This window comes from Tenrec ecaudatus, chromosome 14 (assembly GCF_050624435.1).
Source record: "Tenrec ecaudatus isolate mTenEca1 chromosome 14, mTenEca1.hap1, whole genome shotgun sequence".
Lineage (NCBI taxonomy): Eukaryota > Metazoa > Chordata > Mammalia > Afrosoricida > Tenrecidae > Tenrec > Tenrec ecaudatus.
Window position 1 is genome coordinate 97,099,382 of NC_134543.1, and position 17,773 is coordinate 97,117,154.

At 44.4% G+C, this 17,773-nt stretch overlaps 1 protein-coding gene across 2 annotated transcripts in view; it reads right to left on the minus strand.

The window, feature by feature from the left end:
* Window positions 1-16,736, minus strand: part of GPR176 (G protein-coupled receptor 176) — a 171,787-nt gene extending 155,051 nt beyond the window's left edge. The window contains exon 1 of one of the 2 annotated variants that reach the window (XM_075531802.1): window positions 16,307-16,736. In XM_075531802.1, coding sequence (XP_075387917.1) covers window positions 16,307-16,577 — 271 coding nt within the window. In that variant the 5' untranslated portion in view covers window positions 16,578-16,736. The remainder of the gene's footprint in view (window positions 1-16,306) is intronic. The other variant, XM_075531803.1, reaches the window with a different exon arrangement.
* Window positions 16,737-17,773: the final 1,037 nt, after the last annotated feature.

Consider the following 17,773-nt stretch of genomic DNA (forward strand, 5'->3'; position numbering starts at 1 on the left):
GAAATAAAAAATTAAAGTGGGAGGGAAGAGGGAGCACTAGAATTGACTGTGATTGAACAACTCATTTTAAAGGCGATTTAACCATGGGGGAGGGTAATGTTCTGAAATTCAAATGGTAATGATTGTACAATTCTCCCTTAATATGACTGAACTAATGAATTGTATATGTAAATTATGTGTAAATAAAACTGCTATAAAAACAAAAACTGTGGGGGAGGGAGGGGAAAGAAAGGGGGGGAAATGAGGAGCTGATACCAAGGGCTCAAGTAGAAAGAAAATGTTTTGAAAAAGATGACAACATATGTACAGATGTGTTTGACACAATTAATATATGTATGGATTGTGATAATAGCTGTATGAGCCCCCAATAAAACAAAATTTTAAAAAACTGGTAGTATTGAAGAAAGATATTCAACCTTCACTAAAGGCAATGGTGAAAAACAAGCTTCCAGGAATTAAGAGAATACCAACTGAAATGTTTCAATAAACAGATACAACTCTGGAAATACTCATTTGCCTAAACCAAGAAATTTGGAAGACAGATGGAATTGAAAGAAATCTGTATTTGTGCACATTCCAAAGAAAAGTGACCCAACAAAATGTGAATGTGATCAAGCAATCGCATTCATATCACATGCAAGTATAGTTATGTTTAAAATAAATGTGTAACGGTGGCAGCAGTCAATATTTACCCTCATGGAGAGATCACTGAAGATTTAGCGCTATAGATAAGGGTGGTGAAGAAACCAGATGAGGCCGGGTAGCAGGAAAAATAGTGTCTGGTCTTAAAGACTTGTCTTAAACCATCAAAGTAAGGCATAAGCTAAATTCACACAGAAGGAGCACATCAGCCTATGTGTTCCAAGGCCTATAAATAATAAAATCCAAATCAACAGGAGAGAACAATGCTAGAGCTTAAGTTGTGAACACCCGATTGCAGAAGGTTATGGGTAACAGTGAAAACCCAAAACCCATTTGCAGGGTTCCCCAAGGGATGAAGCCTCAGGTGAGTCCCCTCCAACTACAGCCCAGGGACGAGAAAGGCCTTGTCCCTGAGAGAGTGCACCGTACGGTGGACCACCGTAGTTGTAGCTAGGTTAAAATGTGGCACCCTCTCATTTGATCTCCCTTTTGATTCAATGTGTACTAATTCCGGTTTTAATACTTTCTACTTTCTCTCTGTTTTATTCTATCACTGTCGCTAGGTTGGTTGTTTTTCTCTAGATGTTGTATGCTTTTCTGTGTAACAAATCCAAGATAGATAGATAAATCTAAAGCAACAGCAACTGGATTCATGGTTTCCTAGGAATGTGGTGAAGGTTGGTATGAAACGGGGAGCTAACAACAATTAGTACAAGGAAGACAAATGTCCTAAATCGATTGTGGCCATGATTATACAACTCTTTTGAATATAACTGACTATTAAAATATATGGTATGTGCTTTATATGTCAATAAAACTGTTTTTTTTAAAGGTCTGAACAGACCGTCAGTGAAGAACTGCTAGAAATTCAAGCCAATTAAGAAGAGGAAGTGAAATGAGGAACCCATTGCTGATGCCATTGGTATCTTGGCGGACAGCAGAAAAATACTAGATGTTTACCTTTGTTTTATTGACTAAGCCACTGTGTGGCTTATTAAAAAGGTACGATGACATTGCCAAGAATGGGAACGCCACAAGCAACCATCTAATTATGCTCGTGCAGAACCTTGACATTAACCAAGACAGCCTTGGAACAAATGAGTAGTGCACAGTTTAAATCAGGAGGAGCACCTCCAATAAAAGGATCTTTCAATAAAATAAATAAAAATGAAATCAGAAAAGGTGTGCCTCGGGGTTGCATCCTTTCACTATACGTGCTTGGTGTGTATGCTGAGGACATCCTTTCGCTATACATACTTGGGGTGTATGCGGAGGACATCTTTCACTATATGTGCTCGGTGTGTATGCTGAGGACATCCTTTCACTGTACGTGCTCAGTGTGTATGCTGAGGACATCCTTTCACTATGTGTGTTCAGTGTGTATGCTGAGGACATGCTTTCACTATATGTGCTCGGTGTGTATGCTGAGGACATCCTTTCGCTATACGTGCTCGGTGTGTATGCTGAGGACATCTTTCACTATGCATGCTCGGTGTGTATGCTGAGGACATCCTTTCGCTATACGTGCTTGGTGTGTATGCTGAGGACATCTTTCACTATACGTGCTCAATGTGTATGCTGAGGACATCCTTTCACTATGCGTGCTCGGTGTGTATGCTGAGGACATAATATGAGACACATCTTAGACAACACGAAAAAGAATGTGGCAGTAGGATGGGGCTAGTGAAACACCTGTCACATGCAGATGACACAATGTCACTTACTAAAAGTGTAGAGGACGTGCAGCCCGTATTGATGAAGATCAAAGACTACAGTCTTCAGTATAGATTACCCCTCAACATAAGGGAAACAAAAAGCCGCATCAACGCATCATGACAAATGAAAAAAACATTGATGTAATCAGTAGCTGCTTTTACCTTCACCCATAGTCAACCCCAATGAAAGCAGCAGTCAAGAATCCAACCACATAGTGAATTGGCCAAATCTGCCACACGAGACCTCTTTAAAGTATTAAAAAGCAAGCGGGCCCCTTGGAAGCTAGGGTATACCTAACCCAAGCCATGATATGTTCAATCACTTCATTATACGTGTGAAACCTGGACCATGAATAAGGACAACTGGAAAGGAATGGATGCTTTTGAAAAGAACTAGCAATAAATATTTAATATACCATGGGTTGCCAGAAGTATGAATAAATCTTGTCCTGGCGAAAGGATAGCCAGGAACATGGCAGGGTAGCTAGCAACAATAATTACAAGAAAGAATAAAATATTCTAAAATAGCTCTTCTTAGTATGGTTACACTATTGAATTATGTGAGATGTGAATTATAGGCCAATTTTTTAAAATACATTGAAATAAAATAAATTAAAATGTTCTGACAAGTCAGAAAGAAAGAAAAAAGAAAATGTACAGCCAGAATGCTCCTTAGAAGGAAGGATGGTGGGACTTCCTCTCATATCCTTTGGATGTGTTATCAGGAGGGACCAATCCAGGAAGCAGGACAGCATGCCTTGTAAGGGTGGATTGATAACAATGACTGCAATAACAAGCTTGAAAGTCGCATTAATAATAAGGATGCACAAGACCGGGCAATGTGTCATTCTTGAATCAACACGGAATCAAGGGTACTTCACAACAACAAGGTGAATTCAGGACACTTTATTTTTGATGTAATCTGTTACATTTTTAAGGATACCAAAAATAGATGCAGTAGGTAGAGTTAAACCTGCTGATGATATATTCTCATTGTTTATAATCATGGCTAACCAAAATAATCCTGTATCAATAAAAGGTGTTTAAAATAAATAATTTTAAAAATAAAATAATCCAGTGTAAATATGAATTATCAGCATAAACTAGTATTAACATATAACCAAATCAAACTCACTGCTACTAAGTCCATTCTGACTCACAGCGACCCTAGACTAGTTAAAATTTTCAATCATTTAATGAAGGAATTGCAGGATGATTGCATTTTTATCTGGTTAGTCTCCCCCAGTATCAAAAAGATGTACAATCTCAGAAACCCTGTCCAGGGTCCCTCTGAGTCCGCACGGATGACGTGGCCATGGGTTTGGGGTAAAGACTCTTGGGGAGCCGTCCAGGTGGTGTGGTAGCGTAAGCACTGAACTGCTCATCACAAGATCAGCGGTTCACACTCACCAACTGCTCTGTGGGATAAAGATGAAGCCGTCTGCTCCCAGACAGCCTGACCATCTCCTGGAGAGCAGCTCTCCTCCATTCTATAGGATCACTATTAGTAGGAATTGACTAAACAGTAGGGGGCTTAGTTTGAAAGAGAATAGAGCTTAAAAATAAGAACCGCCCACGTAGTGGCCTGGCAAGAGGAATGGAGGCTGCTTTCTCTATTTTAAGATATTTTACTAGAGAAAAGGTGCCACCGTGGCAGTGTGCATTCAGTGTTGGGGTGTTAGCCATGAGGTCCGCGGTTCAAATCCTCCAGCCATTCTGTAGGAGAAAGATGAGGCTATTTACTCCTGTACAGCTTTATCGTCTTGGAAACCAAATACAAGGTCATGATGAGCTGGAATCACTTCAATAACCATGGGTTTGGCCTGGGAGCTTTTAGAGTAGACACTGGGGTATCAGAATAGGACACGCACTGGTTGGCTCTTGTCTACCACGCTAGTATTCTTTAAAACTGGAACAAACAGATTTCTAAAAATCTCCCAACCCCCTCGAATGATGAGCGGTTCTATGCTAATACAGATAGAAGCAATATGCGTGCAAATGATGAGCGGCTCTGCGCTAACACAGACAGAAGCGATGTGTCCTGGCGGAGCTCGGAGAGCGCCAACTCACAATCACTGCCGCTTTTCTCAAGTCAAAGCTCCAGAGAGGAGCCCGGCTCCACAGGCACTTAGGAGAGAAAAGAGAAGGGCGCTAGACATGAGACACAGGTTGGAACTAGTGATGCCAGATCTTTTCGAGTCTTTCGCTCCACTCTATAGCCACTACGAGGGGTGCCAAATGATGTTTACATGATTTAATCCCTTCTCAAGAGCCAGGGCTCTCTGAAGCTGCCCCACCATGCTGCACAGAGAAGGCGGGGACACCGCATTGTTTGAACGGTATGACATACAGTCTGTGAATTCCTTTTCAACACTGGGAATCATATTGCCCATTGTTGGGAAATTATAGTCATTCCAATTTGTTGGGGATTCTCTTATACTACAGTACCAAAACAGTTTTCAAAAAAAGATCTGCAGGATATCAATAACACAAAGGAATTGTTTTCACATAATAGTGAAATTCCAATGAAGAAGAAATTCTAGAGAGAATATGGAAGGCACATCTGAATTTATTTCCAAGGGGGGAAAATTAAATCATTTGTTTATGCTGCAGGGTAAGGAAACAAATATGACTTTTAAAAAGTTTATGAAAAATGTATAATGTGGGAAAAACTGTGTACGGATTTCTTTTTTTTGCACCAAAACAAACTCATACTTACTTGTTATAATATGCCTGAACAGGACCTAGTTGAGGAATTAAGGAAGATAAGTTATCAGAGCAACATGAATTCTGGTAAAGTCAAAACAAGAACAAACATCAAATTTATGGTGAAGTATGTGAAAACCACCAAGTCAGCAGTTCAAAACCCCAGCCACTCAACTGTGGAAAGGTGAGGCCCCTCCTAAACACAGACAGTCTCAGAAACCCACAGGGCGGTTAGCTAGGCTTGCCATGAGGGAGTTGAATATGGAAGAAATGTGAAATCATCAATGCTTTATGAAAAGTTTAGGGCAGACAATAGCTCAAAGAAATCGGCAGTTTACAAATGATATATAACCTGTTTTAGAAAGGACAAAGGGATATGGAAGCCCAAAGCTGCAGCTCATCCACATCAATTTGCAAACAATTCATCTTAATTTAAAAAGCTTGGTGATAGACAGCAGAAACAATAGTCAATAACGTAGACCCCTCAGCTGACACCATTGTGACGGAAACATTAAGGTGATCAAACTTTCTGCTCAGGGAGTTCCAAAATTGTTTCATGGGAACACTAATCAAGTGGGATCAAGATTCTGAAGTATTCTGAGGAAGAATTTTAACAGGAGATGAAACATGGCTTTACCAGTATGATCTTACATGCAAGACACAATCAACTCCCACAATGATAGCTAAATTTTAAAAGAGAGAGAGAGAGAACAAAAATGCTGGAGAAGGTGTGAAGAGATTGGAACTCTTATACACTGCTGGTGGGCTTGTAAATATGTACAACCATTGTGGGAAGCAATATAACAATAAAGACATTGGGGAATAGACATACCACATGTTGCTGGGCATCTACCCCATAGAACTAAGAGACAGAAGACAAACAGGTATGCTGTCACATGTTCATTGCAGCACATTTCACGAGAGCAAAAAGCTGGAAAATAGCCAAAATGCCCATCAGTAGAAGACTGACTAAAGAAACTATGTTACATACATACAAGGAACACTATGTACAATTGGGCACAATGATAAAACCATGAAACACCCCCGTGACATGGATGGGCCTGGAACCCATTATCCTAAGTGAAGTTGGTCAGTCATGAAAGGAGATTGTATGAGTCCATTACGGTAAGGATAAACACCAAGCAGGCAGGCTCTGCTTTCAGGTCAGGTAATCTAATCCGGTCTCCTAAAAACGAGGTTGAAAGCCTGCCTGTAGCCCATGAGCCAGATATAGACACATCTTAAACCCACTTAGGGGAGAGGGACAAGACCACTCAGTTGCTGTGTACAGCATTGTGCTAAGGTCAGCGCACATCAGTAGACATTCCTAAGAGAGTGATAAGCAAACCTTACTGGAAACTCAAGTCAACATGCAGGAGAGGGACATGTATGTCTTGGAGAAGATGATTACACGTCTAGTGGTCGGTATGTCAGGTGGAACCACCACCCCTCAGGAAAAAAACTTAGTAGTAATTATATAGAACACAAAGGAGAATATGTCAGACACTATTTTCCTGAGCACTTCTTTAAAAAATCATTTTATTGGGGGCTTGTACAACTCTTATCACAATCCATACATCCATCCATTGTGTCAAGCACTTTTGTACATTTGTTTACCTCATCATTCTCAAAACATTTGCTTTCTACTTGAGCCCTTGGTATCAGCTCATTTTTCCCGCCCCCACACTCTCTTCCTATGAACCCTTGATAATTTATAAATTATTTTAATTTTTTCATATCTGAAACCGTCCGACATCGCCCTTCACCCACTTCTCCACTGTCCTTCCCCCAGGGAGGAGATCCTGGTAATCCTTGTAGATCCTTGTAATCTGTTCCCCCTTTCTCCCTCACCTTCCTTCCACTCTCCCAGTATCATCACTCTCACCATTGGTCCTGAAGGAATCATCTGCCCTGGATTCCCTGTGTTTCCAGTTACTATCTGTACCAGTGTACTTCCTCTAGCAGCTGGATTTGTAAGGTAGAACTGGGATCATGATAGTGTGGGGGAGGAAGCATTCAAGAACTAGAGGAAAATTGTATGCTTCATCATTGCTACACTGCACCCTGACTGGCTCGTCTCCTCCCCGCGGCCTAGTTTTTAATCAGTCCTTGGTGACCCAGGCCATGTGCTATAGAATACTGAGACTTTAAACGCTGTCCTTTCAAGGTATACAGCATCCTTCACAGGCCACACCACAGGGCTCTATGTGGAAACACCACCAACTGAAGCAGGCTTCAATTCAAACCCACCTGGAGCGGGAACTGACATACTCCCATGATTTACGACTAAAATACCCTAGTGTGAGCAGAAGCAGATGACTGCTATCCCAAGGTTGTGGAACGGGCAGTTATTGGACTTGCTTTAGGGTGCCCACAGACTGGTGGCCTGGGACTACCATGTATTTACTAGGTTAATGCTCTCCTTTCTTTCTTATGCCATGTACTAGTCTGGTAGGCATGATTCTGCCTTTATGAATGTTATTAAAAGTTTTGTCCTATCACCAACCCCCAATGTTTGTGTAAATAGTGTCCAGTCATGAGTTTAACCTATACAAGCAACAATTCTTGTGTTGCAGTCTGAAACTGACCTATACCTTTTTCTCAACAGCATTTTAAATTTTGTATTATTGGCTAATTAATGACACTATCAATTGAATTACCTTATGCCCTGGTGGATGATTCATAATGGTCTCTATCATAAAGTAATAACGCTGCCTCTAAAATGAACCGGACATATATTCAAATCATAGATGTGTGAATGGATTTGGGGCCCACACTTACCTCTAGTCACAATCTAAGAATTATTAGTTGTTATCACATGGTCCTGCTGAACGCTCACCCTCATGAACAGGTCACTGAAATACGTAGCTAAGTGTGATGAAAAATCCAAGGTGGTGACTGGCCATCATAAAGAATATCATCTGAGGTCTTATGGCTTGTCTTAAAGCAAGCAATCATCTAAGTTAGGCATCAACTAAGATTGCATGGAAAAAGCACACCAACCTGTATGATCAAAAAATTGCCATTCATAAAACCCAAAGCCAAAGAAGGGAAGGGTATCCTTCTTTGTGAACACCCAGTGTTCAGAAGGCTGTGGATGACAGTGGAAGCCCAACGTCCATTAGCAGGGTCCCCGCGTGGATGAAACCTCCGGTGAATCCCCTCTGACCACAGTCCAGGGATGTGCACAGCCTCGCTGTCAGACAGAGAGCACTGCAAAGCTGATCACAGCAGCTACAGCTAGGTTCAAATGTATTACCTCATCACTTGATGTTGCCTTTTGACCCATTTTAAAGTTGTTCTGGTTTTTAATGTGTTCTGCTCTTTTTGGTCGAGGTTTTTCTATGTTGTGTCTGGTCATTGTTGTTGGGTTGGGTTGGGTTTGTGGTGGCGGTAGGGATGTCTTTGTCTTTGTTTGCTTGCTTGCTTCCTGTCTGTATTTTGTGTGATTATCTGTACATGAAATCCAGGATTGGGAGATATATAGAGGTGGTCACTGGATTCATCACTGCCTAGAAGCACAGCAAGGGAAGAGGGGGAAAGGGGAGTTAACCACAATGAATATGAGAAGAAAATGTGAAATTGATTGTGGTGGTTTTTGCACAAATCCTCTTAATCTGATAACATGGTTGAAATGTGAAGCATATGCCAATAAAACTTCAAAAGGAAACACAGGTTGACTTTCTGAAGAGCCTTCTTCAATAATATAATTATCGTTTTTCTTCATTCATAATCTGTAGTGTTTCTGTATGTTTAGGCTTCATGACACAATGCTTCTGAAGCTTATTTCTAGCCCTGCAACTGACTGCACATAACTTTGCAACTTAAGCTCTGAGCCTCAACTGGAATTATCAGAAGAATGTAAATTCCTAGAGAACGGTAAATCAAGAATACAAGCATCGAGGGCGATGCCGTGATTCAGCGAAGCTTTTCATGGAGTCAAAAGTGCTTTTCATTTCTTTCTAAGACCTCTGACTTGATTTCTAGAGATTTATCCAGGGAATAAGTGGAATTTCCTCTTAGGAGACCCAAGGAATGTGAGAGGGAAAATTTATATATCCTAAAAGTCAAAGCAAGCATTACCAAAGATAAAGGAGAAAACGAGTCGTTTCTTTGGAGACATCCACAAAAGCAGTTTTCTGCACGTCACTTAGCATGTCTTGCAAAAATGAGCTGAAATAGATGCTGATTCACCTAGAAACTCCTAAATCCAATGTATATTTCAAGAAGAGAAAGGCTATAGAAAGTAAAACTAACATACACTGCCTACTTAGCACTGTCAGGTAAGTGTTGAGTTGCTAACAGCCTGGTTGTCAGTTCAACCCTACCAGCTGCCCCATGGGGAAAAGATGAGGCTGTCTGATCCCATAAAGATTTACAATGCAGCCTTGGAAAACAATACAGGGTGACTATGAGTTGGAATGGAAAGCAGCATGTTTTTCCTATGCACTCTACACACGTGCGCTGCCTTTTATCTCAATACCAAAAAACTAAACCCTATGGTCATACAATTGACGCAGACACATGGAAACACTAGAGGATAAAGTAGAGTCCCTTAGAGTTTTGGAAACCATAAATCTGTGTCATGTTTTGTGTCAACTTGGCTGGGCCAGGATTCTAAGTGCATCCCCACAATGTGATCTGGCATAGCGTAATCAACTGGACAATGGGATCTGCTGAGAACTAAGCAGTTACTATCACATTATAGTCCGGATGACATCTCCTGGTGGAAGGGGCCTACTTGGTATGTAAGCAGCTACTGTGGAGAGCTTGACTCTTCCTGCATGCCTGGATACCGTATCTGTCACGTAAATCTCCGATTCTTGGGCTAATGACCCGGGAGACTGCCTGCTGACACTAGGAGTCATTAGAACTGCCTCTGCCTAAAGGATAATAATTCAAAAGCAATGCCGTATACCTGGAGGATTGCAGAGATTAGTGAGGCCATCAAGGACTTGAAGGATGCAGGGATAGGGAGCCCCACCACATCCCAATTTAACTTGTCTATTTGGCCTGTGCGACAACAACCAAAAAACCTGTGGCGCGTGGAGCAAGGCAGATTACCGCAACTGCTGTTCCGGATGTGGTTTCATCGCTTGAGCAAATGGAAGCTTCTCCTGGTACCTAGAGTGCAGCCACTGATCTGGTCAATGCCTTCTTCTCCACTCCTGTTTCAAAGAACCACCCAAAGTCCATGGGAAACTACAGCAACACAATTCATACATGACTGCTAACGGCCCAGACTCCAAAAGGAAATTTTGGGTCACCCGCCCAGGTAAAGAACCCTGGCCAGCTGAGGGCAACCAGAATACAAAATGGATAGTGGAAGAAAGTAGTTCTAAATATGTTATGGGCACATGACCAGTTTCAGAAATTAAGACTGTATTTGTTATGAGTAGTTCCTCTTCGTATGTATTCATCAAATACTTCTGTTCTGCTCACATAAAACCCAAGATGTAACTGGTGCTGATGTGTTACAGGTATCATGTTAGGTGCAAATATAAGTTTATTAGCATCTCTGTTTATAGTGTAAGGAGATGTGAGCTACGTGAGTGTCGAGCTGCCAAAGAGTGGACTGTGCTAGGTTTTCTGTCAACGTGGCTGGGCCAAGATTCCCAGTGGCTTAGCAGCTGAGGCCTCTCCCATAATGCAATCTAACATAATGACATCAACTCCATGATGGGAATCTGCTGAAAGTCAAGCACTTACTGAGGTTATAGCCCTGATGGTGTCCCCTCCGGGGCCGGGTCTACTTGATATGTGAGTAGATACTGGAGAGAGCTTCACTTTTCTCGTTGACCTGGGTCCTACATCTGTAGCATAGATCTCCAGCTCCATTGAGACAATGGTCCACCCCATTGCCTGCTGGCCCTAGGAGTCATCCGAGCCTGCCAGCCACAGGCCCGATCTGCTGGCATCCACAAGCCTGTGGTTTTCCTTCTTTATCTTCCTACTCCCTAGTCCACCAGCCCCACCAGCTGCACAGTTCAGGAAGAGCCTTTAGCTTAACATGTAACCCATGAACTTGAACCAGACTGGTCTTTATTTGCTCCTACAACTGTATGAGACATTTTTCTTGATAAAAATGTCTCTCGTTATATACCTCTATGTGTCACTGGTATTGCTTCTCTAGAGAACCCAGCCTAACACAAAATCTTTACAAGAGCAGCACCTGTCATCAGAGAAGCTGGTGGATTTTAATCTTGGATCTTTCAGTTACCAGCCCAGTTCTTAACCCACTAGGCCACCAGGGCTCCTTTCTATTTCAACAGTACCTGTGGTAGTTACATATGTACTCTCCTGTGAACTTGCGAAGGGATGAAGTCTAGCTTGTCAATCAGGTCGCAGCTTGATGGCCTCATTTGGAGGCGCCATGGAAATCAATAGCTCACTGGAGGCCAGAAGCACATTCTCTGCTTGGTCTTCCTGCTGACAAGCCACAGAGAGCTACACTGATAAAGCGAGAGCCCTGGAGCTGGAAGAACCACGTGCAGGCCCACGCCAGCGCTGAGATGCTTTTGCCACCACGGGAACAAGACTTTCCACCCACTGGTCTGTGATCCTCCTGCATTCGATGTCATTGCATGTGTTGAGTGAGTCTGAAGAGGAATTTATAGACTGGTATCAGGCATATGGGCTAGTATCGGACTTATGGACTTGATGTGGACTAGGCTGGGATCACTTACTCTTTATATAAAGCTCTTTCTTATACATATGAGTATCCCGGAATTTGCTTCTTTAGTCTACCCGGAATAACACAATACCCAAAGATTTAGAACCAAACTATAGGGAAACTCCACAATATCTTTCTTCAGGATTAAAGCTATCAATGGTCTCCTATATTTTTCGGCCTTTTATCTCAAGTATGGCTGTTCATAATTAAATAATGCTGTGCCAGTTTTCCTCTTCTATGATTCTTACTGGACCTAGGGTTACCATAGCTACACCCCGTGAGCCAAGTAGACTGTAGCAATAATCACTGTTCAGCAGTTCTCAACCTGTGGGTCACGACCCCTTTGGGGGTTGAACAACCCTTTCACAGAGGTCCCCGAGTCATAACAGTAGCACTATATAATCATATGTGCTACTGATTACCAGTTTGATTCACAAGAATCAATGTAAAATCTACATGTTTCATTGTTTTGAAGAATTCAGAAACCCATCTTGCCAAGGGTTTACAAATTGAGTCCAGAAAGAAGGAAAACTGAGTGTTTTTAAAGAGTAACAATATTAACAAAAATAAAAATTCAACTCTGCATTTCAAGAACATCAAATAACAGTGTAAACAAAAAATATCTTTATTTGCATAGTGCAAGCTCTTATGGCGAGATGTGCTAGGTAACAAAAAGAGTCTGCTACTTATTTGTTCAGAGACCTTGGGCATGTCACTTCGCTTCTTTCTGCCTCAGTCAGAATCTAACGATGTATAAACTCATAGTTATTGAAAGGATTCAATAATCATTTCAGCTAAATCACTTAGAAAAATGTGAGGCCTATTATGTACCTATTAGCTGCTGGTGGTAGCAGTCATGGCTCCTGGTGACCCCATATGTGCAGAGAAGAACTGCTCCAGGGAACATTCAAGGCTGCAGTCTTTAGAAGCAGGCTGCCAGACTTGCCTCACAAAGCATCTCTGGGTGAGTTAGAATCATCAACCTTTTGGTTAGTAGACAAGCACTTAACTGCTTTCACCATATCCAGGGACTCGAATGAAGGGTGAGTTTAGATGCAGAAGTGGTTGATGACTTGAAGGGTCTCCAAAGTCACTACAAATTCTTAAGGAATATTATGCCTTCCTTTCCTCCCAGAACCAAAGAGGTCAAAACTAGAAGATTAGCTCCTACTCAGAAAGTTCTCAAGTCTAGAACCTAGACCAGTGCTATTCCCTAGAAACAGTGGTTTGTTCAACCTTCTTAATGCTGAGACCCTTTAATACAGTTCCTCATGTTGTGGTGACCCCCAACCATAAAATTATTTTTGTTGTTACTTCATAACTGTAATTTTGCTACTGTTATGCATAGTAATTTAAATATCTGAAATAGAGGCTATATTTTCATTGTTACAAATTGAATATAGGGTGCATAAGCAAATGTGAAGAAAGCTGATGGTGCCCGGCTATCAAAGACATAGTGTCTGGGGTCTTAAAGGCTTGAAGGTAAACAAGCGGCCATTTAGTTCAGAAGCAACAAAGCCCACATGGAAGAAGCACACCAGCCTGTGTGATCAAGAGGTGTCAAAGGGTTCAGGTAACAGGCATCATCAGAACAAAAAAAAATCCTATCATTGTGAATGAGAGGGAGTGTGGAGTGAAGACTCAAAGCCCATCTGTAGACAATTGGACATCCCTTTACAGAAGGGTCTCCGGGAGGAGACGAGCCAGTCAGGGTGCAATGTAGCAACGATGAAACTTTCCTCTAGTTCCTAAATGCTTCCACATACCTCCACCCCCCGCCCACTATCATGATCCCAATTCTACCTTACAAATCTGGCTAGACCAGCGGATGTACACTGGTATAGCTAGGAACTGGAAACACAGGGAATCCAGGGCAAATGATCCCTTCAGGACCAGTGGTGTGAGTGGGGATACCCGCAGAGTAGAGGGAGGGTGGGGTGGGGTGGAAATGGGAAACCGATTACAAGGATCTACATGTGACCTCCTCCCTGGGAGACGGATAACAGAAAAGTGGGTGAAGGGAGAAGTTGGACAGGGCAAGATATGACAAAATAATAATTTATAAATTATCAAGGGTTCATGAAGGAGGAGGGAGTGGAGCGGGGAGGGAGGGGAAAAAATGAGGAGCTGATGCCAGGGGCTTAGGTGGAGAACAAATGTTTTGAGAATGATGAGGGCAATGAATGTATAAATGTGCTTTACACAATTGATGTCTGTATGGATTGTGATAAGAGTTGTATGAGCCCCTAATGAAACAATTTAAAAAAATGAAGCACAGTGATTAATCACAAAAACAATATGTAATCAAATAATGTGAAATATTGATTTCTAATGACAAATAAATGAAATTTTGTCCTGAAGCATGGCATAGCATGGGTAACAACAGTCTTACTATAACAACAGTAAAGTACATTGCTACATTGTGCGACAGTATGGGTAAAAAGTCAATGTCAGTGCAAAGGCTGAGATAGCTTCTTTCTCACCAGGTCAGCACATCTGCATGTGGGAGGAGCACCTGGTGATGGATAGAGGAAAGTAATCTTTTCATTAATTTGATTTTAAATAGGGGTGAGGGGTTATCATATTGGGTAGACAGCATCTTTCCCAAAGAAAAGCCTTAAACCATTCAGAAACAACTGAGGGTCTTCTTCCCTATTCTAGTATCTGAAGTCGCAATTATTGCCTTGTTTGGTGGTTTTGTGTCTTTTTCTTTGTCTTGGGGGCTCAGGCACCTGTATGAGCTATTCTCTGAGTCTTATGACCCAGCTTTCAAGATTTCATTTCAATGCTAATCTTAGCACCTGATACAAGATTTAGGTGGGACAGGGAAAATGCTTCTATTTACTTAGGACTCAAAGTGGCAAGCTCAATATAGTTGCATAACCTTCTTAAACATTCATTAAGAGTAGACACATAAACAGCAGGACCCAATTTATTCTAGTTTCAAATGTGCTATAATATTTTCCCCTATCTATGACACATGACAATACAGATAGTCCCTGATGTACGAGTTTTTCAACTTACCATTAAAGGTCCTTAAGACCACTCTTATTGTTAATAATATGTAACATAAGCATTGCAGCACATAATTTGCTGGTGTTATCACTCTCCTGCCTCCAAAGACAATGATAAGCTCTATAAAGATACTGATAATAAAAGGAAATAATAATGAAAACTATATATATATATATATATATAGTTTTCATTATATATGTGTGTGTGTGTGTATATATATATATCTGAATTACATCAAGAGGAACCTCAGAGCAGTGTCCTAAATAAGTCAAGGACTACCTTGCTGGAATTTAATTACCACTATATAATCTATAATGCCTTGTACCAAGTACCTAGGAGATGATCAATCAAGGTTTAAGTGAATAATCACAGCATTTGGACTCTTACTTTGTTATTGTTTATGTAACACGACACTCATAAAAACATACTTTTACACACACACACACCCTTAGACATCACTGAATTGATATCTATTTTTAAACATGCCCTCTTACACAAGTGGTAGACAAAAATTGTGAAAGACTGATGATACAATAGAGAAAAATGAAGGGAAATTCCAAACAGTTAGAATTCTTCCAAATATAGACTTTTTAATACCAGTAACTTTGGTTTCCCAGGAAATTCACATGCGTCTACAAAAAGTTATCCATTCCTACTTTGAAACTTTAAGGCTCCCCCGATATAACATATAATCTCCCATACGATTTGTTTACTTCCTTATAAATGCTGCACCACAAAACTTACATTTAAAGGGAAGCCACATATTCACAAATAGTATAATGCACGTTCAACAAATCTCCGTACGAAGGAATACTAATGGTATCCTGTAATATTTACGGAGTAGCTACCAGGAGTACCTGTAATCCTCACACTCGTGGATAAACGTTTTCACCACTCTCATTTCGGTCCGTTCTTTCCGTGTGTGTATGTATACACACACACTTCAAAAAAAGTGCAGACGGGGAGCGGGCTTTGCTTTCTGTTGGGATTTTTTAATACCTGAAGGCAATCTAGTGTTTAACTTCACAAGGTTGTCTACCAGCAGGTCGGTGTTTTCGAAGCAGCAAGCCATAAAACACAAATGAAATGGGATTTTTTTTCCCAAAATCATTTTATACGTAGGCACAAAACCCACCCTTAACAGACTGAGTAGCATGCGCCCATCAGCAACGAATTCCCACAGAAGCTTCGTTCCTGGAGCATTGTCAGCAAGAGCTCGGGCCAGTGCTCCACCGTGCCACCCAGGGTGTAATGAACGATGGGCAAAGCTTGCACCCATCCCAGGGCGTTCCGAAAGGTGCCCCTAGGGAGGCTGCTGTCCGCCTGCTCCGGGCACCCACCTTCAAGCCTAGCGAAGTCCTACTGGAACTCTTGGGCTTCCAGTCTCGGGGCTGGAGGCGACCGTCCTGCTTAACTTCCCGGCTGTCATCCCGGGAACCCTAAGCCTCCTTCAAGTGTCCACACTTTGCCAAGCACCCCAAACCCACGGGGCTCCAGCGACCCCGGTGCCCCGGCGGGGACCCCGCCCGGGAGGCGCCCCCGCGGGTGTTCTTACCGAGCAGCGAGCCGATGAAGATGACGACCTGGACGGTGGTGGTGAACTGCCGGTAGCGGGGCGCCTCGCCCAACTCCCCGAGGGCGCTGCGGTGGGCGCCCGACGCGTTGAGCGGCTCGCTGGCGTTCGGGAAAACCCAGCTGGCGTTGTGCCCCATGGCGAGGCTGGGGCTCCGGCGCCGCTCGCTGCCCGCCCTCCCCGGACTCGGCGGGACCCGCGGGTGCCTGGCGGAGTTCTGCGGGCGCCGGCGGGTCCGCTCACGACTGCACATCGCCAGCCCCGACGCCCCGGAGGCGGGGGGCGAGGGAGGCGCGGCCGCGCCCCATGGGCAGCCCCCGGCGAGCGGCGCGGTCAGAGCCCGCCGGGCTCCGCGGGGCCCTCCTCCCGGGGGCCGACGCCGCCCAGCCCGCTCGGCGGCGGACTCGGGGCCGCGGCGGGGGCATGGGGGGCGGGGCAGCGAGGGCGCTCGCCGCGTCACCGCCCCCCGTCAGCGCCCGCTCTCTCCGCCCCTGCGGGACCGGGCATCCCCAGCGAGCGCCCGCGGGCTACCGCGCCCGGCCCCCGGCGCCGGCGCGGCCGGGACGTCTGGCTGAGGCGAGTCCCCGCTCGGGCCGCCGGAGACCGCCCAGATGCCCAAGCCCAGGGGTCCGAGCCCCCGACGGCGCCCATGGCCTGGGCGAAACCCCAGAGGCTCGGGAGTCCCCGGGCTGGCGCTCCGACCTCGGCGCGGGCCGCGGCAGGTCCCAGCCGGCCGCCCCGGGGCGCTGCCGGACGCCGCCTGCCCCGGCCGGCTCCGCTTCCCGGCCGCCGCGAGAGCGCGGGAACGGGAGGACGCCCCCTAGCGGGCGCGGGGCGCGCGACCGGCGGGGACGCCACGTGACGCGCGCGGCCGGCCCGCCGCGGGCACGGCGCCATCTTGGCCCGGCGAGCGTGACTGCTTCTGCGGGGGCGGCGAGGGAGGCGGAGTGGACCGCAGCCTGGCTGCCAGGGACACGCTCGTGATGGACTGCCGCCGGCACCGCGCCGTCTCCGTCGGCCTCCGGCGACTGGGCAGGGAGGCAGGCTGGCCGGGCCTTGCGGACACCCCGAGACGCCGGGAAGATAGGGACCCGGGGCAGGGTTTCCTGGGCCCTCATGCGTCGCAGTTCTAACTTGGAGACATCACCTGGTAGACATTTCGGGGGAGGAAGCAACTGCCGGAAGACTGATGTCCAAGGTGTGAAACTGGGATTGCCCAGTAAACCCCCCAAAAAAACGATTCTCAAAAGGAAGACAGTCGAGTGTAGGGCATCGAGAACAAGGTGGAGAAAGGGTGTCGTGACAAGGGAAAACAAAAGTTTCTTGGTTTGACTTTCTGAAAACGGGATTTGCTACGTAGTCTTAGCTTAGGGGCTGGGGCGTCCATTACGCATGCCCAGAGGTTTGAGCTACCGGCCCTTGAAGGAGTGGTACACTGCACATGCTCAG